Genomic DNA, 26,159 nt, shown 5'->3' on the forward strand with positions numbered 1-26,159 from the left:
TAGCTAGTTTATATGTGTTTATCTTTATTTCACATAATAATAATAATAATAATAATAATAAAAGATTGCCATGAAAAAAATGAGTTAACAGAAATCTACACAGTAAAAAATGCTGGGTTAAAAACAATCCAAGTTGGGTCATATGTTTGCCCAACATTCTGGGCAATTTTATTTAACTCAACTATTGATTAAAAATTACTGCATTTCTTGCTTAAAATGAACATGAAATATGTTGGAAATTAAAAATCAGACACATAATTACTAGAAGCAACAATAATATTCAAAAGGTGAACATTTATTAATAAGCAATTTAATAAATGTTTACTGTATAATTATGCATTAAACTTATTAATAACTTTATTAAACATATTTAAAAAAGTAAATTTCCAACATACTTTGGGTTCATTTTAAGCAAGAAATACAGTAATTTTTAAACAATAGTTGAGTTAAATAAAACTACCCAGCAGGTTGGGCAAACATTTAACCCAACCACTGGGTTAAAACAACCCAATCATCGCTGGGCCAAAACAACCCAATCATCGCTGGGTCAAAACAACCCAATTGCTGGGTTAAACAATCCAATCGCTGGGTTAAAACAACCCAATCGCTGGGTTAAAACAACCCAATCATCGCTGGGCCGAAACAACCCAATCGCTGGGTTAAAACAACCCAATCATCGCTGGGCGAAAACAACCCATTCATTGCTGGGCCAAAACAACCCATTCATCGCTGGGCCAAAACAACCCAATCATCGCTGGGCCAAAACAACCCAATCATCGCTGGGTCAAAACAACCCAATCGTTGGGTTAAAACAACCCAATCATCGCTGGGCCAAAACAACCCAATCGCTGGGTTAAAACAACCCAATCATCGCTGGGCCAAAACAACCCAATCATCACTGGGCCAAAACAACCCAATCATCGCTGGGTCAAAACAACCCAATTGCTGGGTTAAACAACCCAATCGCTGGGTTAAAACAACCCAATCGCTGGGTTAAAACAACCCAATCATCGCTGGGCCGAAACAACCCAATCGCTGGGTTAAAACAACCCAATCATCGCTGGGCCAAAACAACCCAATCATCGCTGGGCGAAAACAACCCATTCATCGCTGGGCCAAAACAACCCAATCATCGCTGGGCCAAAACAACCCAGTCATCACTGGGCCAAAACAACCCAATCATCGCTGGGCGAAAACAACCCATTCATCGCTGGGCCAAAACAACCCAATCATCGCTGGGCCAAAACAACCCAATCATCGCTGGGCCAAAACAACCCAATCATCGCTGGGCCAAAACAACCCAGTCATCGCTGGGCCAAAACAACCCATTCATCGCTGGGCGAAAACAACCCAATCATCGCTGGGCCAAAACAACCCAATCATCGCTGGGCGAAAACAACCCAATCATCGCTGGGCCAAAACAACCCAGTCATCGCTGGGCCAAAACAACCCAATCATCGCTGGGCCAAAACAACCCAATCATCGCTGGGCCAAAACAACCCAATCATCGCTGGGCCAAAACAACCCAATCATCGCTGGGCCAAAACAACCCAATCATCGCTGGGCCAAAACAACCCAATCATCGCTGGGCCAAAACAACCCAATCATCGCTGGGCCAAAACAACCCAATCATCGCTGGGCCAAAACAACCCAATCATCGCTGGGCCAAAACAACCCAATCATCGCTGGGCCAAAACAACCCAATCATCGCTGGGCCAAAACAACCCAATCATCGCTGGGCCAAAACAACCCATTCATCGCTGGGCCAAAACAACCCAATCATCGCTGGGCCAAAACAACCCAATCATCGCTGGGCCAAAACAACCCAGTCATCGCTGGGCCAAAACAACCCATTCATCGCTGGGCCAAAACAACCCAATCATCGCTGGGCCAAAACAACCCAATCATCGCTGGGCCAAAACAACCCAATCATCGCTGGGCCAAAACAACCCAATCATCGCTGGGTTAAACAACCCAATCGTTGGGTTAAAACAACCCAATCGTCGCTGGGTCAAAACAACCCAATCGCTGGGTTAAAACAACCCAATCGTTGGGTTTGTCCATTTTCAACCCAACTTGGGTTATTTTTAACACAGCATTTTTTAGTGTATGAATCAATTTTAAGCCAATAGTTTTGCGTCCAAACCTCATTAGATGTGTCCTTCATAAGATCTGCTTCATTACCGTGATTATTAAATAAAACAGTGTGCCGTCAGAAATAAAGCAGTGTAATAACTGATGGCATTAAGCAGCAGCAGGTCACAGCACATGGACAAAGATGAGAAGATTCGGTTGTGTTTTGAACTTCTTGGAAATATTATTTTTCCTCATACATGGTTTCAAGGCACAAACAAATTGTGCCTCTTCGAGTGCAGCTGCGGCTCTCGGCCCTCGCCGCTTCTGATGAAAGCCCAGGTGTAGCGGAGCAGAGAGAGAGAGCGGGGGAAAACCGCAGGAATCCGAGTCTGTGTTTGCCCATTAGCACAGCAGCGCAGGTTTGCTGTCTGATCGGCAGAGCCAGCGGGTCATCGTGATGCACAGAGCGCTGTCTGTTCCCCGGGCCTGACGGGCTCTCTGGGTCTGACCGGCTCCCTGGAGCCACACAAACAAGAAAGCAGGTCTGTCTCTCTCCACACCGCTGCTGCACCTATAACATTTTGTCTTTTCTTCGCTACAGGGAGCCTTTTTGTATTTCGCAAACACTTCTGCAGCTGCTTTCTCCAGAGCCGCAAGAATCTGAAGACTTCAAGGCTGCGAGGCAGGGATTTTTCTCCCCTCAGTGGTAACAGGTTGTTTTGTTGCTTATAAAGATCTTTTGGTGTTCACTGGGCTTTCCTTGTGGGATGTTTGCTGCACATGGTGTGTGAGTGCGAGTGGAATGATTGCAGAACCATCAAAAAGAAGCTATCATCAGAGACCAAACAGTAATCATATAGGCCTATATATATACAGACACACCAAACATATGTTTTGTTGCTCTAATAATGAATAACATGAAACTAAAAAATGCTGTGTTAAAACAACCCAAGTTGTTAAAATGAACCCAAAATGAACCCAATATATTTGGGTTCTTAAAATGAACACAAATACTTTGGGTTTATTTTAAGGAAGCAATACAGTAATTTTTAAACAATAGTTGAGTTAAATAAAACTACCCAGCAGGTTGGGCAAACATTTACCCAATCACTGGGTTAAAACAACCCAATCACTGGGTTAAAACAACCATTCGCTGTGTTAAAACAACCCAATGGCTGGGTTAAAACAACCATTCGCTGTGTTAAAACAACCCAATCGCTGGGTTAAAACAACCATTCGCTGTGTTAAAATGACCCAATCGCTGGGTTAAAATAACCATTCACTGTGTTAAAACAACCCAATCGCTGGGTTAAAACAACCATTCGCTGTGTTAAAATGACCCAATCGCTGGGTTAAAATAACCATTCACTGTGTTAAAACAACCCAGTCGCTGGGTTAAAACAACCATTCGCTGTGTTAAAAACGACCCAATCGCTGGGTTAAAACAACCCAATTGCTGGGTTAAAACAACCGTTCGCTGTGTTAAAATGACCCAATCGCTGGGTTCAAATAACCGTTCGCTGTGTTAAAACGACCCAATCGCTGGGTTAAAACGACCCATTCTCTGGGTTAAAACAACTGTTCACTGTGTTAAAACGACCCATTCTCTGGGTTAAAACAACTGTTCACTGTGTTAAAACGACCCAATCGCTGGGTTAAAATAACCGTTCGCTGTGTTAAAATGACCCAATCGCTGGGTTAAAACGACCCAATTGCTGGGTTAAAACAACCCAATCGCTGGGTTAAAACGACCCAATCACTGGGTTAAAACAACCATTCGCTGTGTTAAAATGACCCAATCGCTGGGTTAAAATAACCATTCACTGTGTTAAAACAACCCAATCGCTGGGTTAAAACAACCATTCGCTGTGTTAAAAACGACCCAGTCGCTGGGTTAAAACAACCCAATCGCTGGGTTAAAATAACCCAATTGCTGGGTTAAAACAACCGTTCGCTGTGTTAAAATGACCCAATCGCTGGGTTCAAATAACCGTTCGCTGTGTTAAAACGACCCAATCGCTGGGTTAAAACCCATTCTCTGGGTTAAAACAACTGTTCACTGTGTTAAAACGACCCAATCGCTGGTTAAAATTCTCTGGGTTAACCGTTCGCTGTGTTAAAATAACCGTTCGCTGTGTTAAAATGACGACCCAATCGCTGGGTTAAAACGACCCAATCGCTGGGTTAAAACTGGGTTAAAACTGAACCCAATCGCTGGGTTAAAACAACTGTTCACAATGTGGGTTAAAACAACCATTCGCCGTGTTAAAACGACCCAATCGCTGGGTTAAAACAACCCAATCGCTGGGTTAAAATAACCCAATTGCTGGGTTAAAACAACCGTTCGCTGTGTTAAAATGACCCAATCGCTGGGTTCAAATAACCGTTCGCTGTGTTAAAACGACCCAATCGCTGGGTTAAAACGACCCATTCTCTGGGTTAAAACAACTGTTCACTGTGTTAAAACGACCCAATCGCTGGGTTAAAATAACCGTTCGCTGTGTTAAAATGACCCAATCGCTGGGTTAAAACGACCCAATCGCTGGGTTAAAACAACCCAATCGCTGGGTTAAAACGACCCAATCACTGGGTTAAAACAACCATTCGCCGTGTTAAAACGACCCAATCGCTGGGTTAAAACAACCAATCGCTGGGTTTGTCCATTTTAAACCCAACTTGGGCTGTTTGTGAATGTAAATGTCTGCGAAGTTTCGAAGATCAAAACAATTCTGAACTGAAACAAGTCGTCAGTAATTCAGTCTCACTTCCTGTTGAACATACATTGGTTTGTAACTAATTTGCATAATGCCAGCCTCTGGTCTTCATTGGCTGATCAGCGTCTCTTTGCCCCGCCCTCAATCACTGTAGTTGTATCTGAGACTGGAAGAGTTTGGTTCGTGTTGTTCATGTCCAGAAGACACTGTTTTCTCCACTTTGATGTGATTGATACGGTAAAACCAACGCTGTTAGAAAGGCCGAGTTCTGTGCGCATGCGCTGATTCCATCAGTCGTCATTGAAGAGAGAGTGACTCAGCAGAAGGTGCGAGGGCGCTGTGTGTATGCAACGTGTGCGTTGATAAACAAATGTAAGTTGTTTACATAATCAATAGTTGATAAATATTAGTTAAGGGTAGGTGCTGCATTAGTACAATGTTATACTGTTCATGACAGACAAGTATTTATCAGCATTGAAGCCATTATCGCGTGCTGTTGAGTGCCCGTGAATGTGTTGATTATGTTCAATATTACTTGCCATCCGTAAGATATATCTTGTAATCAGTGTTTGATACCTATGTATGGATGCATTATCATCACATTTGTTGCTGATATATCTGCTATTTATAGTTTATGTACGCGATGTTCCTGATTACATGCTGCTCGTTTGAATAATTTTACGATTAGTTTCGTTTTGAATGTTTTGCTGTTTTTGACCACTGGGTGGCAGTATTGTATAAGAATTCATTGCTTGTATGGTGATTTCTTTATTTCATTCTAGATTTAACTTGAACTTCTTTATTTGAGAGATTTGTGACTGTTAATTGACGTAATGCTGTGTAATAATAGCCAGGATGTTTGTTAATATATATCTTTATTTCTTTCCTTTGTAGACCACACCCAAATTTACACACCCAAATTTACACACCCAAAAGCCTGTAAATCCTGTGTACTGCTGTGTTGTGTACCACCCAAATTGTCAACATTAAACCCCTTTTCATGGAACTGATCTGATTCAGTGTGTTCTAACCGACACCCCATTGAGGAAAGCTAGAAACAGACCATCACCTAATACAGTCCGACCTTTTTAAAGCTGCTATTGAACATATGGTCCTTCGAGCCGGATCTGGCGTTTCTCATGGATAAAGCCTTGATCAGTGGCCAAATGCAACCTGAAGGAGCATCAGCACAGATTGTAAGACCCAAACGTCAGGTTCATCCTCCTGCCTACCTTAAAGACTTTGACCTTACGACTGTGCGTCATAGAGTACTTAGCCAGCCGGCATTGCCTGACACAACACAGCATACACAGGTTCTTGGAGATGCAGCAGAGAACATTCCTTCGCCCTCTACCAGAGTATCGAGTCCCATAAGTCAAGGTCCATGGGATACAGTGGATAAATGGTCCATGGTCGGCGAAAGGGCTCCTTCCTTTCAAGTTATGGATAATACTGAACTGCAACCACCTAGTACCAGATACAGCCCAGTGCAGCCAGTTCATCATCCTCAGTCTTCTCCATATCATCGGCCATGGGAAGAGCATCAGTCCACGCCTTTGCCTCAGATCTCTTACACTCCACAAACTAAGAGAACCTCACATCGTGAGCAAGCATCCTACCATCCGCCATCTATGTTATCTCCATCCTTGGGCCCACACCAACCCTTTCCTATCAACCCTGGTAGCTCCTCACTTAGTTTGAATCAAGGGACTGGTTATCATATTATGTCCAACACAGCAATGGAGAGAACAGTAGAGCCTCAGAGTGCCACTAACATGCTAGACATTTTGGGAACAATGATGGGTGAACTTCAAATTATGAAAGATCATATCCTGGCTGCCACACCTACTAAATCGCGCATTGATTTAGCTCTGACTGGTGAACATCCTCGCCATAATACACCTCCCTGGCAGCATCCTGATAAAACCAATTATCAGAATACAGCTCAACCAATACCAGACTTCTATGCTAATACTCCTGTCCCTCACTGGCATTCAAGAACATTGTATGAATCACCTAGGGAGAGAATGGAATATCCTGAACAAGAGCGTTATCAGTACAAGCAACCCACTGGGCTAGAGTTAGCACCTAGAACTAATTTCCTTAACCTGAATCCTGCAGGACAAGAAAGCACCTACAGAGGTCCAGTGCCAACCATCCCTAACTTCTGTACTAAAGATCCCAGCGAGTTTACTCGGTTGAAGATAGCCCTTGATAACCTTTTACCACCAGATGCCACAGAACTGTTCCGATACCAAATCCTACTAGATCATCTGAAGCTAGATGAAGCACGTCTGGTGGCAGATTCCTATCTCAATTCACCATTCCCTTACTCAGATACTATGGCTGCTTTGAACGAAAGGTTTGGCCAGCCACACAAGTTGGCACTTAAGAAGATTGCCAAAGTGATGGATTCCCCAGATCTCCGACGAGGAGATATCGAGGCATTTGACAGATTCGCTCTACAAATTAGCGCTCTTGTTGGTATGTTGGAGACTCTTGGAGATGAAGGAGAATCAGAGCTGCAATGTGGGTCACATGTGGAGAGACTGTTGAGTAAGTTACCTGCTGAAATGAGATCAGGATTTCGAAGACAGATGTACCACCGTCCGGGGTCGGTGTATAACCTCCGTGAATTTTCTAAGTGGCTCCAGTATGAGGCTTGGTGCCAAAGCAGTGAGTCGCAGATCAGTTACAAGAGCCAAAGACCAGAGCAGAGACCAGAACGCAGGCGAGAAACCAAACCTACTGGTCGTACAGCGACTATCCTTCATGGGGCAAATGACACGGTCACAAAGGTACCCCCTGCAGCAGTCCAAGTTAAAGTGGAGAAACCCAAAGTCTCACCTAAAGCCTTTTGTCCTTTCTGTGATAAAGATGACCATTTTCTAAGTCAGTGTTTGACCTTTAAGTCCTTTGATAAACAGCAAATGATTGACTGGATACAAACCAATCATCGTTGCTGGCGATGTGGACGTGCACACCAAGCAGCCCAGTGCACACTGAAGAAGCCTTGTAGCATCTGCAAAGGGAAGCACTTGCAAATCCTGCATGAGGTCAACACCAGGTGTACCAGAGAGGGTTCCTGCCTGGTTAGTTCAACTACTGAAACACTGTACTTGGACAGACCCACTGACTGCAAACGTGTTCTGCTTAAGGTCATCAGGGTTCTGTTGCGCTATGGAGGCAAGACGCTTGACACTTATGCTGTTATGGATGATGGGTCTGAGCGCACAATTCTTCTTCCTGATGCTGCTCGTGTACTTGGTATACAAGGTCAAGCTGAAAATATAGCCTTGCGGACCGTCCGCCAAGATGTGCAGACCATCAGTGGTACTTCAGTTGACTTCCACATATCTCCTGCAACTCAACCTCAGAAGACATTCAAGATCAATGCAGCATTCACTGCCAAACACCTTGGTCTGGCCGATCACTCTTATCCAGTGAGTTTGCTAGAGAAATACAGGCACCTGAAAGATCTCCCACTGCAGGCCTTTGAAAGAGTGAGTCCTTCACTTCTCATCGGTGCTGATAATACCCACCTAATCACACCTATCGCACCTGTCCGAATTGGTCCTCTTGGTGGTCCAGCCGCCATAAAGACGAAGCTTGGATGGACACTGCAGGGACCAGCCAAAATCCTGGAGACCCAATTGCAGCCACAACAGTGCCTTTTCCTGTCTCTCACCCCAACTGAACTAGAACTCAAAGGAGATGTTAAAAGGTTATGGCAACTTGATATTTTGCCTTTCCGCTGTGAAAAGCAGGTGACAAGGTCCAGGGAGGATCAGGAGGCCATTAATCTCTTAGAGAGCAGGACAACTCGCGTAGAGGTGAATGGAATCTTCCGCTATGCTACACCCTTGCTGCGCAGAAAGAATTCACCCCTCCTTTGTGCCCCCAAAGAAGCTGTGATGCCTAGTCTTCGGAGCATGGAACGACGACTGGCCCAAGATCAAGAGAAAGCAGCAGTGTACAATGCGGAGATTGAGAAGTTAGTACTGAATGGCGCCGTTACCAAACTCTCATCGAGTGGAAGCAATGCGACAGAAGAGACCTGGTATATCCCACACCATTTAGTCAGCCACAATGACAAGGACCGCATTGTGTTCAATTGCTCCTTCCAATATAAGGGACTGAATCTTAATGATTCCTTGATGCCTGGTCCAGCCCTGAGCCCCTCTCTTCTGGGTGTTCTACTTCGTTTCAGGGAGCATTGTGTGGCGATTAGCGGCGATATACGTGGAATGTTCCACCAAGTCCTCCTCCTACCTGAGGACAGGCCCCTCCTGCGCTTTCTGTGGCGTGACATGAGACGAGATGACCCACCTGACATCTATGAATGGCAAGTACTGCCGTTCGGAACCACATGCAGTCCCTGCTGTGCCTCCTTCGCCCTCCAAAGGCACGTCTTGTCGCATAGCACAGCAGATGAAGATGTGAGGCATTCTGTTGAGAGATGCTTCTATGTGGATAATTGTCTGCAGAGCTTACCATCTGCTCAAGAAGCAAGACAGTTACTAGACAAAATTCGTAAGTTGCTGGCAACAGGAGGATTCGATATCCGCCAGTGGGCCAGCAATGTGCAAGAGGTTGTCAGTCACTTACCCCCAGAAGCCAGATCTCCTAAGCTAGAGCTGTGGCTTTCACATGATAAAGTGGACCCACGTGAATCCACCCTGGGACTGAATTGGCACTGTGAGTCAGACTGTCTAGGATTCCGGCACAGACCTGTTACTTACCATGCTCTGACGATGCGGAACATATATCGTGTCTTAGCAAGTCAATATGACCCCCTTGGTGTTATTCTTCCATACACTACACGTGCCAAGGTGATTGTTCAACAACTCTGGACTAAGGATAGGAACTGGGATGATCCACAACTTCCTGAGGGTCTTCAGTGGGCATGGAAGGTGTGGGAAACTGAGCTTCAGTACTTACCTCAAGTAGTCCTCCCTAGGTGCTACACTCCATCCAGCATGGACAAACCGAAAGTCACACGTGAGATCCATATCTTCACAGATGCCTCGGAGAAAGCTTACGGGGCAGTTGCTTACCTTCGTTCAGAGGATCCTAGTGGGAGGATACACCTTTCCTTCCTCCTGGCCCGATCACGTGTAGCCCCACGTAAGCAGTGCTCAATTCCTAGACTTGAGCTATGCGCTGCTCTCATAGGAGCGCAGTTGGCCAAACTGGCTGAGAATGAGCTCACCTTGAACATCCAGAAAGTCATTCTCTGGACAGATTCAACAACTGTCCTACACTGGCTGCATTCTGAATCCTGCCGCTTTAAGGTGTTTGTGGGAACGAGGGTGGCAGAGATTCAAGAATTAACTGATCTCAAATCATGGCATTATGTTGACTCTGCCAGGAACCCTGCGGATGATCTTACCCGTGGTAAGAGCCTGAAGGACCTCACTGTACCCAATCGGTGGATACAAGGACCAGAATTCCTCATTCAACCTCAGAGTAATTGGCCATCACCACCAGTAATGCACAGCTCAGAGCCTGAGGATGCCACAGAATTAAAGCGTAGTGCCTTTTGTGGCATGATTAACTCAGCACCGCTAATAGCAGATGACCGCAAGTTCAGTAGCTGGAAAGACTTGGTTGAAGCAGTAGCACAGGAGCTTCAGGGGGCGGCAGAGCAGAGGGGCTCCACTCTAGCAAGTGCTTACAAAAAAGCTGAGCTGTCTGTACTAAGACAGATCCAGATGGACAGTTTCCCTGATGACTACCAGCTGTTGAAGAATGGTAAGCCCGTTCGTTCTAGCAGCCGGTTACTTTGTCTCTCCCCAGAATTCGATGAAGCCAGTGAATTAATACGTGTTGGAGGACGATTAAGACGTGCGGAAGGACTCGACCCAAGCACAGTACATCCTATTGTATTGGATCCCAGTCACCCTAACACTCGGTTGCTCATAAGAGATTACGATGCTCACCTTTGCCATCCAGGACCAGAGCGAGTGTTCGCTGAGCTTCGTCGAAAGGTATGGATATTGAAAGGGAGAGAGGCTGTGAGGAAGCACCAGCGATTGTGTCCTGAATGCTGCAAATGGAGGTCGAAGCCAGCCTCTCAGAAAATGGTTGATCTCCCTCCACCTCGGCTTCGATTGTTCAAGCCTGCATTCCATTCAGCTGGAATGGACTGCTTTGGACCTTTCTTGGTCAAAGCGGGACGTCGTACAGAGAAAAGATGGGGACTTCTATTTAAGTGTCTGACCACTCGGGCCGTGCACCTTGAGGTTCTGACATCCATGGACAGTGATGCCTTTCTCATGGCACTTCGCCGTTTCATAGGTCGCCGTGGGAAACCAGCAGAGCTATACTCAGACCAAGGCACCAACTTCCGAGGAGGTAACACAGAGCTGAAAGAAGCCTTCCGTCAGCTCAGTGGCGATCTACAACAGCAAATGGCTAAGCAGCAGATTAGCTTTCATTTCAATCCTCCAGCTGCTCCACACTTCGGAGGAGTGTGGGAAAGAGAGATTCGCTCTATCAAAGTTGCACTTTACACAACCTTGGGATCAGACACAGTAACTGAAGAAGTGCTTCGAACTGTCCTCATAGAAATAGAGGCCATCCTGAACTCTAAACCTCTTGGGTATGTTTCAGCGGATATTGCTGATTTAGATCCCATCACCCCAAACTGCCTTCTGATGGGGCGGCCAGATGGTTCCCTGCCACAAGTTATATACCCAGTATCTGAGCTCCTGGGAAGACGTCGGTGGAGGCATTCACAAGTATTGTCTGACAGATTCTGGACAGCCTTCATAAAGAACTACTTACCTGAACTTCAGGCCAGGACAAAATGGCAGACTCCATCAGCAGACATCCAACCTGGCATGGTTGTAATGCTCGTTGACCCCCAGTTACCACGTTCGTTCTGGCAGATTGGAAGAGTAGTAAATGTATTCCCTGGGGCTGATGATCGAGTACGAACAGCTGAGATACAGATAAAGGACAGAGTCTATACAAGACCCATCGCTCGTTTGATTGTTCTGCCAGAGATCCAAGATGAAGAAGATCACATCCAAACTAGAGACTAATGGTAACCCATATAGTGTCCGCCTTTCAGTGGAGCAAATTTGGGACCAAATTTGGGGGCGGCTGTGTTAGAAAGGCCGAGTTCTGTGCGCATGCGCTGATTCCATCAGTCGTCATTGAAGAGAGAGTGACTCAGCAGAAGGTGCGAGGGCGCTGTGTGTATGCAACGTGTGCGTTGATAAACAAATGTAAGTTGTTTACATAATCAATAGTTGATAAATATTAGTTAAGGGTAGGTGCTGCATTAGTACAATGTTATACTGTTCATGACAGACAAGTATTTATCAGCATTGAAGCCATTATCGCGTGCTGTTGAGTGCCCGTGAATGTGTTGATTATGTTCAATATTACTTGCCATCCGTAAGATATATCTTGTAATCAGTGTTTGATACCTATGTATGGATGCATTATCATCACATTTGTTGCTGATATATCTGCTATTTATAGTTTATGTACGCGATGTTCCTGATTACATGCTGCTCGTTTGAATAATTTTACGATTAGTTTCGTTTTGAATGTTTTGCTGTTTTTGACCACTGGGTGGCAGTATTGTATAAGAATTCATTGCTTGTATGGTGATTTCTTTATTTCATTCTAGATTTAACTTGAACTTCTTTATTTGAGAGATTTGTGACTGTTAATTGACGTAATGCTGTGTAATAATAGCCAGGATGTTTGTTAATATATATCTTTATTTCTTTCCTTTGTAGACCACACCCAAATTTACACACCCAAATTTACACACCCAAAAGCCTGTAAATCCTGTGTACTGCTGTGTTGTGTACCACCCAAATTGTCAACATTAAACCCCTTTTCATGGAACTGATCTGATTCAGTGTGTTCTAACCGACACCCCATTGAGGAAAGCTAGAAACAGACCATCACCTAATACAGTCCGACCTTTTTAAAGCTGCTATTGAACAAACGCCATCGTTACTGTTCGTATCACTGTGAATCAAGCGCCTGTATTTCTGCCAATTAACGCTTTACACTAAGAAACATATAGGATTAAAATTATTTAACGTCTCCAGGCACATCAGTCTTCTAGAAAAATGCAAACTGGTGTCAATATAAGGTTCAAAACCACTGACGCTGTTGAAATGATTAAGACAAAGAGCAAAGCAAAAAATGTAATGCACCTTCAATCATTTATTTAATCTAACAGTGCTTTTAAAACGAACACTTACATTAATACAGATACAAATGAAGAATTGTGTACTAAACACAAGTGTACTGGTTTTCCCAGCTTTGCTACAAGTTCTTAAATTACCTCTAATGCACTTGGAAATCAATGAATGCAGTGAGATTGGCAATTGGTTTAGGGCATTATCTCCAGACACTGGGAATAAATAATAATAAAACCTTTCATAGGGAAAGTCAGGGCTGTGGAAACAGCTCCAACAATGGCTGGCTGTTTTCTGCTTTGGTGCAGAGACACACATGACTGATTTTTTTCTGCATTGGTCTTTGCCTCTACAAATCTGTTCTTGGAGCACACCACCAGAATCAACAAGATGGATGTAGGCGCTGAAAGTAAGGCTGGACACCCATGATAAGAAGCCCGTGGCTCAGAAAGAAGCAAAAAGAGATGCTGGCCAAAAGCCTGGACCAGCGGCTGGAGCTCATGCACCCACTTGCTCAAGAAATCAGGATCATACACAAAAGACAAAGAGCCAAAGCAGAGCTACTACAGACGTACTGTTTCAAAGAATGCTCTTTTACATGCAATGAAAAAGCACTAAAGATTGTCTTATTTGCTCTTGTGCACTTTCAAAATTGCGTTGCATTTGATTAAAAAAAGCATTAGTTCTTCTGTGTTGTATTATTCCAAATTTGAATGTGCACAAGTAGGAATAACAACCTCCCAACATAAAGGCTGTTCCAAAACATATAGGCCGGATTATTGCCTTCCCTTGGTCAAATGTTACACTATCACATGCATGCTTTGAGGAGAATGCAGTCCCAAAATGCACTGGGTAAAAATCCATCCAACATGGTGATAAATCATTTGCGATGTTCCACATTTGGATAGAAGTGCCTACTAATGAACAAATGTAAAATCTAAAGAGTGGAGAAAAATGCTGCATAAACATACATATTCATTTAGTACTGAAAAGCATTGATAAAAAATAGTAAATAAACAAATAGTGTTTTTCAACACACTAAAAAAAATCTTGGGATTTTGTGTTACGAGGATCATAGGTCAGATGTAACAACTCAGTGTTTGGGTAGTTTTTGTGTTACCCAGATCCTGGGTCAGACGTAACAACACAGCGTTTGGGTAGTTTTTGTGTTACCCAGATCCTGGGTCAGACGTAACAACCCGGCGTTTGGGTAGTTTTTGTGTTACCCAGATCCTGGGTCAGACGTAACAACCCGGCGTTTGGGTAGTTTTTGTGTTACCCAGATCCTGGGTCAGGCGTAACAACCTGGCGTTTGGGTAGATTTTGTGTTACCCAGCTCCCTGGGTCAGACGTAACAACACAGCGTTTGGGTAGTTTTTGTGTCACCCAGATCCTGGGTCAGACGTAACAACCCGGCGTTTGGGTAGTTTTTGTGTTACCCAGATCCTGGGTCAGACTTAACTTAACAACCCAGTGTTTGGGTAGATTTTGTGTTACCCAGATCCTGGGTCAGATGTAACAACTCAGCGTTTGGGTAGTTTTTGTGTTACCCAGATCCTGGGTCAGATGTAACAACCCAGCGTTTGGGTAGTTTTTGTCCCTAAACGAGTGTCGCGACGGTCTTTTCGGGTGATGGAAACACCTGATGCCTTGCATAAAATTTTATGATTTTATTCAAAAAGATACAGAATGTAAATACTTAGGATGTTAAAATATGTTCTCAGAATTGTACACTGATTATTTATGAACAGGTTATGGAGTCAGTCACAGCATTTTCCAAATTGGGTTGTTTTTAACCTAGTGCTTTTAGAGTGAAAGATGTAAATAAAGCAAAGATTCATGCAGTACATTATATAAGAAAATACAAATTTCACATTTAATTCAATTTCTTACCTTTGTGATTATTTGTGCAATTTCTGAGTGAACACCATTGTTTCAGTGCAGTGCTAAATAAAATAGACTTTCTTATATAATCTAACACTTGCTTGTGGATGAACATTGTGAAAGCTCTTCTTCTTTTCTTCTTCTTTGCAGGCATGAATGAGTGTCTCCCTCAGCACCGTCAGGTAAGAAAACCTGTCCTACATTCTCTCATTTTCTTTTAATGGCCATAAAGAAGTGGAAGTGCAGAGCTGGAGGTGTGTGTCCTCCCTACCAAACCCCCTCCCAGCAAATCTGAGCCACTTTTGAGGGCACTCAAAGGTGCTCTGTGGGGCTCCTTTAATGTCCACGAATCATCAGGAGGTCCTGGATGTGTCACGCTTGTCACCTTCCTTTAAGTGCGTCTGGCAAGCGTGGGTGCTGGATTAATATTATATAGCCTACGGAAAGACTGTCGTATCAGCTCTGAAAGCGTGGTAATCATCGCTGGCCAGTGAAAAGCAGGGCAGATTTCTCATTCCATCCCAAGCAGATAACACCCTTGTTGTCTACATTCAGAGAGAAACTACAAACGCTAGACATATAATATGTAAGGGATCATTTATAGTCACCCGATTATATTCAGTAAATAAAGAACCTTGAGATGACGCATTGATTTTGCTGATAAATAAATGTACATGAACATTGATTTGAGCGAGTAATAGAGTGTTGAATGAAGCCTTGTGACAGTTTCACATCTCCAGTCCGAGCAACTTTAGAGTAGTGGTGTTTTGTTCCTGAATGAAGCAAGGAGTGAATGAGTCATTGAATCATTAGGTGTGTTTGACTTGAAGCGGCGCTGTGCAGACCGATCGGTGAATGACATCAGTGGCGCGAGAGCGATTAGAGAGCAGACGCTCCATATGCTTTCGAATCACTCTTGCGGTACTTTGATGTCATACACCGATCGGTCTGTGCAGCGCCGCTTCATGTTATACACACCTATTAATTCAACTGATTCATTTAAAACACTAATTCATTCAGGGACTGCATGTCTCTATAAATAAGTCATCAAATCATTCACATAACTGATTCGCTCAAAACAGTTCCTGAATGAATCAGTGAATGAATCATTTGAATTAATGATTCAATGACGTATCGATAAAACTTGCAGAACGTTTCGCTGTTGGACCAAAACACTGGTGTAGAGCAGAGAAAGCGTCGATAGTTTGGGCAGTTCTCAATATTATGCAAATATCAAGTGAAAAATGCCCACTGCCTTTCTGACACACCCTTTAACTTTTGACTTGCCCCCTACATTTAGACACACCCACTACCTTTCCGGCACAGCCCCTGCATTTCAACATACCCATTATCAGGCACACTCCCTACCATTCGACACACCCACTACCCTTTGACACGCCCACTACCTTTCTGGCACACCCCTTAACTTTTGACACACCCCCTACATTTCAACACACCCACTACCTTTCTGGCATGGCCCCTACCTTTTGACACGCCCACTACATTTCTGGCACGCCCCCTAACTTTCAACATGCCCCCTAACTTTTGACACACCTACTACCTTTCCGGCACGGTCCCTACATTTCAATACACCTATTATCAGGCACGCTCCCTACCTTTCGGCACACCCACTACCTTTCTGGCATGGCCCCTACCTTTTGACATGCCCACTACATTTCTGGCACGCCCCCTAACTTTCAACATGCCCCCTAACTTTTGACACACCTACTACCTTTCCGGCACGGTCCCTACATTTCAATACACCTATTATCAGGCACGCTCCCTACCTTTCGGCACACCCACTACCTTTCGGCACACCCACTACATTTTGACACGCCCACTACCTTTCTGGCACACCCCTTATCTTTTGACACACCCCCTACATTTCAACACACCCACTACCTTAATGGCATGGCCCCTACCTTTCAGCACACCCACTACATTTTGACACACCCACTACCTTTCTGACACACCCTTTAACTTTTGACATGCCCCCTACCTTTCGACACACCTACTACCTTTCCGGCACGGCCCCTACATTTCAACACACCTATTATCAGGCACACTCCCTACCTTTCGACACACCCACTATCTTTCAGCACACCCACTACCTTTCAGGCACGCCTCCCACTTTTCGACACACCCACTACCTTTCAACACACCCATTATCAGGCGCTCTCCATAACTTTGACATGCCCACTACCTTTCTAACACGCCCCCTACCTTTTGACACACCCACTACCTTTCTGGTACACCCCCTACCTTTTGACACGCCCACTATCTTTTGACACACCCACTACCTCTCAGGCATGTCTCCTACCTTTCAACACACCCACTATTGGGCATGCTCCCTACCTTTTGACACGCCCCCTATCTTTTAACATGGCCACTACCAAACAGCTTTCTGATGGTCAATGCAGAGAACCTGCAAATTCTGCATGACTGTTGCAAGTCTACGTGAGGAAAACTTTCACCCTCGTGTGAAATTCCCTGTTACAGAGGTTCTATTTAAAAAAGAATACAACAAACTTTAAACTTTTTTCTATAACAAACTTCTGTATTCTGTAAAACATTACTTCAGGTTCAGGTCTTTTATATGTGCTCTGTTAAATATAGAGTTGTTTCACTCAATATGTCTTCAAAGGAGCGAGCAAAGATGAGCATAACCCATGGCCATCGCATATGCAAACTGATATCTAAAGGTTTTTATTTTTCTTCTTCTCACTAACATAATAATTAAATAAAATGCCAAAAATAAAAATAACCTCAAAGGTCTGTAGATATCCATGTCAGGTCATGCTGTTAACATTTTCTACCACAAGTATTCAAGTATTCTTGAAAGCAGTTTAATAATATAACATTAAACATCACTTATACTACACTTAATTAAATTCTATTAGCATATATCACATATACTGTAGGCCTATGTATTATATTATATTTGCTTCCATGCACTAGTTAGGCTATCAGTGTGGGCGTCAGCATCACAAAACCCATATTTGTCAACAACTCTCACTTTGAATAAGAGGTCATGAACTTGTCAAAAGGAGAAAATCAATGCACTTCTCAAAATATCTTTTAGTGCATAAAAATATAGCTATGCATAAACCTCAACCCCTTTGAGAAAAAAATCTCCTGTCTAAGCATAATGCTAAAATGTCTGAACATTTGCTGAAGGCAGTGTGAGTTTGTTCACTTCTGACATGGACATTCTTAGACACTACATGCCAAAGTCAATTTGGTTTCCTGTAGAGCTGCTCATGTTTCCCCACTGAGACGACGCTGGTGTGACTGAAACATGAACCGCTTTCACAGTGATGACGGCTCCTCCTCGTTAGTGTGATCGCGTGAAAACAGCGTCACGGCCGCAAAAAGCTTTGAAATGTGCTTTATACATCATTAAATCTAAATCATTCATGCTGCCTGAGGAACTGCGGAAAAACAATAAATAATGAATAATAAATAAATAAATGAATGAAGACAGAGACTAGACAGCCTTCAAATTATTGAAGTGGATAAGGTTGTTTTTATATTTGAAATATCATATTTTATTTAGGTGACTCGTTCAGCAACAGTAGCACAGAACTCATGTTAGTTTAAGATGATGAGAGAGATTTATGGGTCCATAAGAGTGAAAATGCCTGTGTTTTAATACTGTACATGTTCACTACAAATTATTATCAGCAACACAATTTGAGCGATGAATGAAAATCTGACCACCTGCACACAGAAAGTTATAAAGTAGTGCACGATGTGAAATATTTCTGCTTCATTTTACATCATAAATTGGTTTTAAATGTGTCAGAATCCCCCATTTTTTATTTGCAAATATAAATGGGGGGAGAAAAAACACACCAGACCTTTGAACCTCGTTTCTAAACAAAGTGATGTGCTTTTCATTTCAAAAAGTTGACATACACTAAAACCATTTATGAAAAGCTCAGAAGGTGTTTTAAACCTTGCAGATCGCAGTGGGTTAATTCATGGATTAGCCGAACGATTACTGTCGTGTTATCTTATTTATTTCATAGCAAACCAAGCCTAAGCTTAATGAGTTATTAATGCCTACGCAGAGGATTTTGAAAAATTAGGTTGCAACTCCGAGACACCAGATGACATTAGTTTCATCCCACTCAGAACTTGTTAATGAACTGGAAGCTGTAGAAGAGTATTTTCCAGTTTGCATTTTATAAAGTTCATGTAAAACTGAAGATTTAATTTCTGTGCCACTTGCAGTACCAAACAGAATTGCAAAATGAATGACTGTTTTCATACACACTGGTTGGACAAACTTTACACTTTACAATTTGTTAACATTGATTAATGCAATGACCAACTACTAACTGCACTGCATTTATTAATCTTTCTTAATGCAAGTTAATACATATGTTCATGTTAGCTCACAGTGCATTAACTAATGTTAACACATCTAAAAATGTATTAGTAAATGTAGAAATTAACATTAAGATTAATAAATACTGTAGAAGCATTATAACTAATGCAAGTGTTACCTTTAAGTGTATATCATTCAAAAAACATCTTTGGATAGTCCTAAAAACACTCTACATATTCTCAACTAGTGCTAGTTATGTTTATTTGTATATCAAAACACATCCATGTCTGACATTTGTTGGTTACACTGGAGCTTTGAGTCGCTTTGATACCTCATTATAGCTCATATGGACTTAAAGGGCAGATCTGCTGTGACTTTAGCTAGAAACCGCAGGCCTTACACGAGACCCAGCATACGAGCCGCCCACCAGCGGCACGGCATGATGACCCTGCAGACCTGCCGACAGCCGTGGTAGTTGTAGGGCCACGGCCAGTAGCCCAAATGTGGCTCGCATACTCTCTCGCAATGGGTGTAACTGCGATGACATTCGGTACAGCAGATCCCACGATGGTCCAACATGGGATCGAATACCATGTGTCCCTCCGAACCCTCCTGATTCTGCTGGAGAGAGGAGATGAAAGAGATGGTGAGCATGGAGTTAAGGAGGTGTAACCCCTGCTGATCAAACCGCCCACTCTAAGCGGGACTCGAACCCGGGTACGCTGACATAGGTGGCGGGTACTCTAACAAGGAAGCTAAAGAAAGCATCAGTCGCTAGAGCAAAGCTGAATTTTCAGCTTCATTACTCCAGTCTTCAGTGTCACATGATCCTTCAGAAATCATTCTAATATGACGATTTGCTGCTCAAGAAACATTTATGATTATTATCAAGGCATTTCTTACATGATAAGGATTCTCAGGGTTGTACTCAGGCCGTTCCTCCTCTCTGACTGAACTTGTTGAGTTTCGACGTCTCGCCTGTTGTCTGTTTGATCCACCTGTACTCTGCCGTCTCACCCGCGTCACACTTCTCCTCTTCCTCAGTGCTTCAGAAACAGCCGAGAATGAAGATAAGCAGCATTAAAGAGTGAGACATTGCTAAGCTTTAGATGGTAATGACCTCATGCACAAATTTCATGGTCACCGTGTAACTGCATTTGCATTAAATATCCCCACTGGGCTCAACGTATTTGTATCTGAAAACATGTTTAAGTGCTTTGAGTGGCTTGATGAATGACATTATATGGCTTATACAAAACTATTAATTGTACAGTATAGAGATTGATATGTTATCATTACCTTGATCTTTATCATTGCTTTTCATGTTTTGCAGGTTTATTTAATGGAAATATGAAGTACCTCTGGCGTTTGCAGGATGATGCCAGTAAATGGGAAGATCTCCACAGAATCTCAGTATCTCAGGGCTCAGAAAACTGTTGTCCTTCAGTGGTTCTTCAGATGCTATCCAAACCAGAGACGCCACTTCAGATTTTACTGCCACAGTGTCTTCCTCCTATTGGAAATTAAAACAACTTATGATTGAACACTGAAAACTAAAACTTCTACCTCTTCCAGGCTTAAAGACATGGATTTGTTTTATAAATTTAATATAGTTATGTATAAATTATATATATATATATATATATATATAAAATTTATATATATGCCCCCTACCTTTTAAACACTAACACTAAATGCTTTAAAGAGCTCAAAAGGTAGGGGGTGTGCTGAAAGGAACTGGGCGTGTCTGAAAGGTAGTGGGCGTGTCAAAAGTTAGGGGGGGTGCTGAAAGGTAGTGAGCGTGCTGAAAGGTACTGGACGTGTCGAAAGGTAGTGGGTGTGTCTGAAAAGTAGTGGGCGTACTAAAAGGTACTGGCCGTGTCTGAAAGGTAGGGGGTGTGCTGAAAGGTAGTGGGCATGCCGAAAGGTAGGGGGTGTGTCTGAAATGTAGTTGGCATGTCGAAAGGTAGCGGGTGTGTCAGAAAAGTAGTGGGTGTGCTAAAAGGAACTGGGCATGTTTGAAAGGTAGGGGGCGTGCTGAAAGGTAGTGGGCGTGTCTGAAATGTAGTGGGCGTGTCGAAAGGTAGTGGGTGTGTCAGAAAAGTAGTGGGTGTGCTAAAAGGAACTGGGCATGTTTAAAAGGTAGTGGGTGTGTCTGAAAAGTATTGGGTGTGCTAAAAGGAACTGGGCATGTTTGAAAGGTAGTGGATGTGTCTGAAAGGTACTGGGCGTGTCAAAAGTTAGGGGGGGTGCTGAAAGGTAGTGAGCGTGCTGAAAGGTACTGGACGTGTCGAAAGGTAGTGGGTGTGTCTGAAAAGTAGTGGGCGTACTAAAAGGTACTGGCCGTGTCTGAAAGGTAGGGGGTGTGCTGAAAGGTAGTGGGCATGCCGAAAGGTAGGGGGTGTGTCTGAAATGTAGTTGGCATGTCGAAAGGTAGCGGGTGTGTCAGAAAAGTAGTGGGTGTGCTAAAAGGAACTGGGCATGTTTGAAAGGTAGGGGGCGTGCTGAAAGGTAGTGGGCGTGTCTGAAATGTAGTGGGCGTGTCGAAAGGTAGTGGGTGTGTCAGAAAAGTAGTGGGTGTGCTAAAAGGAACTGGGCATGTTTAAAAGGTAGTGGGTATGTCTGAAAAGTATTGGGTGTGCTAAAAGGAACTGGGCATGTTTGAAAGGTAGTGGATGTGTCTGAAAGGTACTGGGCGTGTCTGAAATGTAGTGGGTGTGTCGAAAGGTAGTGGGTGTGTGAAAAGTAGTGGGTGTGCTAAAAGGAACTGGGTGTGTTTGAAAGGTAGTGGGTGTGTCTGAAAGGTACTGGGCGTGTCTGAAATGTAGTGGGTGTGTCGAAAGGTAGTGGGTGTGTGAAAAGTAGTGGGTGTGCTAAAAGGAACTGAGTGTGTTTGAAAGGTAGTGGGTGTGTCTGAAAGGTAGGGGGCGTGCTGAAAGGTACTGGGCGTGTCTGAAATGTAGTGGGCATGCTGAAAGGTAGTGGGCGTGTCTGAAATGTAGTGGGCGTGTCGAAAGGTAGTGGGTGTGTGAAAAGTAGTGGGTGTGCTAAAAGGAACTGGGTGTGTTTGAAAGGTAGTGGGTGTGTCTGAAAAGTAGTGGGCGTGTCAAAAGTTAGGGGGCGTGCAGAAAGGTAGTGGGCGTGTCAAAAGTTAGGGGGGGTGCTGAAAGATAGTGGGCGTGCTCAAAGGTAGGGGGCGTGTCTGAAAAGTAGTGGGTGTGCTGAAAGGTAGTGGGCGTGTCTGAAATGTAGTGGGCATGTCGAAAGGTAGTGGGTGTGTCAGAAAAGTAGTGGGTGTGCTAAAAGGAACTGGGCGTGTTTGAAAGGTAGTGGGTGTGTCTGAAAGGTAGGGGGCGTGCTGAAAGGTACTGGGCGTGTCTGAAATGTAGTGGGCATGCTGAAAGGTAGTGGGCGTGTCTGAAATGTAGTGGGCATGTCGAAAGGTAGTGGGTGTGTGAAAAGTAGTGGGTGTGCTAAAAGGAACTGGGTGTGTTTGAAAGGTAGTGGGTGTGTCTGAAAAGTAGTGGGCGTGTCAAAAGTTAGGGGGCGTGCAGAAAGGTAGTGGGCGTGTCAAAAGTTAGGGGGGTGCTGAAAGATATTGGGCGTGCTCAAAGGTAGGGGGCGTGTCTGAAAAGTAGTGGGTGTGCTGAAAGGTACTGGGCGTGTCTGAAATGTAGTGGGCGTGTCGAATGGTAGTGGGTGTGTCTGAAAGGTACTGGGCATGTCTGAAAGGTAGAGGGCATGTCGGAAAGTTTTAACAGTTGGCACGCCAATTACTCCAACGAAATTGTGCGTTGGTGTGGATGCTAGTAGTTATAGTTATAGTTATTGTTGTGTGATCCTTGCATAAAAGCATTGGCTCAACCAATGACTTTGAGGCTGGACTACCTGTTTGACAGACAGCAGATGGGCGTGGTTAGGAAACCTGTATGAAATTCTGTTTAGTGATGCTAATGATGTCGAAATTACACACTTCAGCAGTAAGTGAACATTTTAAGATGATAAAATATGTGAAGTTCTATGAGAAGGTGTATCTGTAGGCACAATTACAACTAATTACCTTTCATTTAGCTCGATGAAGGTTTTTATCGTCATTTAATCAAATATCTCATTTACCTCATGTAGATGTCGATTTATGATAATTTCTGCAGGGCTATTTTTAGATGTCAATTTCGATTACATTTTATCAAAGAGAAATACTTCTGATATGGTCAAAACAGCCTCTAAATGTGCAGAAAAACTGACGGCTTTTATAGTTAATGAATGATAATTTATTATACTTCAATGATACTAATATATAGAATGACACATAATGGTGATGATGGCAGGTCTCACCTCAGAAAGTTCAGTTCTGACTTGTGATTTGATGTAACACTTCTCTTTTCCAGGAAACTTGACAGCTGTGATGCCCTGTGAAAGAGTCCAGAAAAATGATGCTGTTATTGCATGAATAGCTCTGAAATATGATGAACAGGTTTATTATGTGCTACTCACAGCTTTAAAGTCTTGAACTTCCACAATTTTCCCTTCTCCAGCATCGGAATCTTCCTCTATCATCTTTATATCGATGTTCCTACTGTAGTGAGCACTGATCGCCTGTCGACACCAACATACAAAACTCAGAAAGAAAACCAAGTTGGAAAACCAACGCTTCCAAGTTGTGCGAATTATTGGCTAAACAAGTGAAAATAAACAGCTAAGTAAATAATAATTGCTATAATAATACATGCTTTCTTTTGCACATAGTTAAGAACCACTGCTTTAATCCATATAAAACGTAATATTGTTGTATAGGTCGTTTGCTCAAGGGTCCAGCTCGACTGCTGACTGGTCATTTATGTTTCTGTCAGGAAGCGATGCCTGCTGATCTGTTTGCTCTGTTCACACTGCGTGATTATAACCCAGCACACAGACCTCTTTGTTTGCCGTCTTTAACCTGCCGGATTTTTTGAAATTCCAGAGGTGCCTGAAATCAATGGCTGCAAATGCAAACACAACGCAGCCTGCTTTATTGATCATTCCTGACACTTTGCTGAGACAAACTGCAATTGAAATATTCAGGCTCAAACTCGTTGCATGTGTGCTTTAAATATCGACACGTCTGCACCATTGCATCAGGATGCAGTTCTAGAGCGCAATGGGCAAAAATGGTGCGCTGGGTGATTATGCAACGCAGAATATTAAAAATATAGCAGTGTTACAGGATTCCCCCCATGACTGCGTGAATGCAAATTACACCCAAAACACAGAACAATTTGCTGCACATTGAGAAGAACAAATAGTCCAGTGTAAAAAGGTTTTCATCATTACACAGAGGCGTCTTTGTTTCCACAGTAAATTCTGTATTTCCACCTTGATTTACTTCATCAGGCACTGCTTTGATTGATTAGACTTGGTGCAGAATTTGATAGACTCTCCCAAAAGCCTTGAAAAGCTGAACCACTGTTGCACTAATTTTGATCCAGAATGCTGTCCCGGTGTAAGAGACACTACCTACTTCTTTTTCAGTGACTTTCCACAGGTAAAAAGCTCCAATGCCTCCAAACAGCAGCAGTACGGCTCCGGCGATGAAGGCGACGACCGCCGTCCTCCTGAGACGCATAAACCCTCTGGGCTTCAGGCTCACGCTACCGTAAGCCTTATGCAGAACGTATATAGACACAGATCAAGTATGATAGAGTTATAATGTGAAGCAATGTCATGTTTAGAGATAAAAGTGAACGTCATCTACCTCAACAGGAGCTTTTTCTGATGTTTCCTCCATGGTGTTCTTGCGTCTACTGAAAGCAAAGCTTTGTGACTTTGTGCAGCTTCTCTCAAGTTTCTGTCATGTAGGTGAGAGAGAAGAAAAAATTCAGGGAAAATAAACAAGATCCCGGAGAAACTCAAGACTGGAATTCCTCTCCAGGGATTTTCTGTGGCCTGAGAAAACAGACGATTCTCGCACATTTTAAATGAATTCATGTTCCAAAAAGAGGCCTGAATTCGCTCTATTGGTCCTGCTGTAAATCCATGGGAGGCTTTTCAAAAGGACAATTTTTCTGCCAGTGGGCTCAGAAAAATAATCTTATTTTCCTTTTGAATGAAGTTTATTTTTCTGACCCCACTGGCAGATATTTGTTCTTGTTTTAAGCACAAACTCACATTTTTTTTCTGTAAACAAGACTTAACCCTCTGGTGCTCTTCGGTCATTTTTGACCGAAAATGTTTACGTTTTTGTTTTGTTTTTTAATTTTGTTTTTACTTCATCTGAGTTGTATGAAACTTGGTAAAGGTTTTGGCACTTGCTATGTGAACACACACACAAAAATCATGGACATGATTCAAAAAAGTTAAATGAATGGGAGACGAATTTCATCTAGTGGAAACGTTTGGTACTGCGGCCAAACAAAATCTGACTGAAAGCTCATTTTTTGAGATATCAACCTCAAATTTGGAACACAACTTGTTTAGATTTATAGCTTTGATTTTCTTGTAGTTTTTCACATCAGCAATAATTTCCCAAGTGTCGTCTTTGAAAAGAGACCAAAATTAAGTCTCTAAAGCATTCAAAATTTATGACAGTTTTAATTGGAAATTTCATTTTCAGGTCTATGCTTGAAAAGTGAATAAATGGATTATAACTACAGCGTACATATAATTTAGTACCATAAAATCCCCTAAAAATACAAAATAATAAATAAAAAACCTTATGAAATTAAAATATAGTACATTCATTTCATTCAATAAAAAAAAATGCGGTCATTTTTGACCGAAACGCGAAGAGCACCAGAGTGCAATTTTGACTTTTTCCCAGAATTCTAAACTCAGAATTCCAAGAAAAATGTCAAACTTGAGAGACGTAAACTCAGAATTCCGAGAAAAATGTCCAAATTGAGAGACTTTTCCCCGGATTTCTGAGTTTATATCTCACAATCCTGACTTTGCAGACATGTGAAGAGCACCAGAGGGTTAATATCTTCAGTCATTTTGTATCTTGAT

The 26,159-nt window shown here is 43.0% G+C and overlaps 2 protein-coding genes across 4 annotated transcripts; one reads left to right on the top strand and one right to left on the bottom strand.

The window, feature by feature from the left end:
• Positions 1-5,047: 5,047 nt before the first annotated feature.
• Positions 5,048-12,659, top strand: LOC125270880. Of its 2 annotated transcripts, none has more exons than XR_007185485.1 (2): positions 5,048-12,025; positions 12,548-12,659. XR_007185485.1 is itself a non-coding variant. In XM_048194888.1 (2 exons), the coding sequence occupies exon 2, from the start codon at positions 5,930-5,932 to the stop codon at positions 11,837-11,839; it is 5,910 nt and encodes a 1,969-aa protein (XP_048050845.1). In that variant the 5' UTR covers positions 5,048-5,162; positions 5,685-5,929; the 3' UTR covers positions 11,840-12,659. The 2 variants fall into 2 exon arrangements, 1 of the variants encoding a protein (XP_048050845.1); XM_048194888.1 differs by having other exon boundaries at positions 5,048-5,162; positions 5,685-12,659.
• A 5,707-nt stretch (positions 12,660-18,366) lies between these two features.
• Positions 18,367-25,066, bottom strand: cnmd (chondromodulin). 2 transcript variants are annotated; one of them, XM_048194891.1, is made up of 7 exons: positions 24,910-25,066; positions 24,676-24,816; positions 23,673-23,774; positions 23,514-23,588; positions 20,538-20,691; positions 20,082-20,224; positions 18,367-19,796 (listed from the first exon to the last, which is right to left on the bottom strand). In XM_048194891.1, the coding sequence occupies exons 1-7, from the start codon at positions 24,940-24,942 to the stop codon at positions 19,575-19,577; spliced, it is 870 nt and encodes a 289-aa protein (XP_048050848.1). In that variant the 5' UTR covers positions 24,943-25,066; the 3' UTR covers positions 18,367-19,574. The 2 variants fall into 2 exon arrangements, with proteins under 2 accessions (XP_048050848.1, XP_048050846.1); XM_048194889.1 differs by having other exon boundaries at positions 19,015-19,799.
• Positions 25,067-26,159: the final 1,093 nt, after the last annotated feature.

This window comes from Megalobrama amblycephala, linkage group LG6 (genome assembly GCF_018812025.1).
Source record: "Megalobrama amblycephala isolate DHTTF-2021 linkage group LG6, ASM1881202v1, whole genome shotgun sequence".
Classification (NCBI taxonomy): Eukaryota; Metazoa; Chordata; class Actinopteri; order Cypriniformes; family Xenocyprididae; genus Megalobrama; species Megalobrama amblycephala.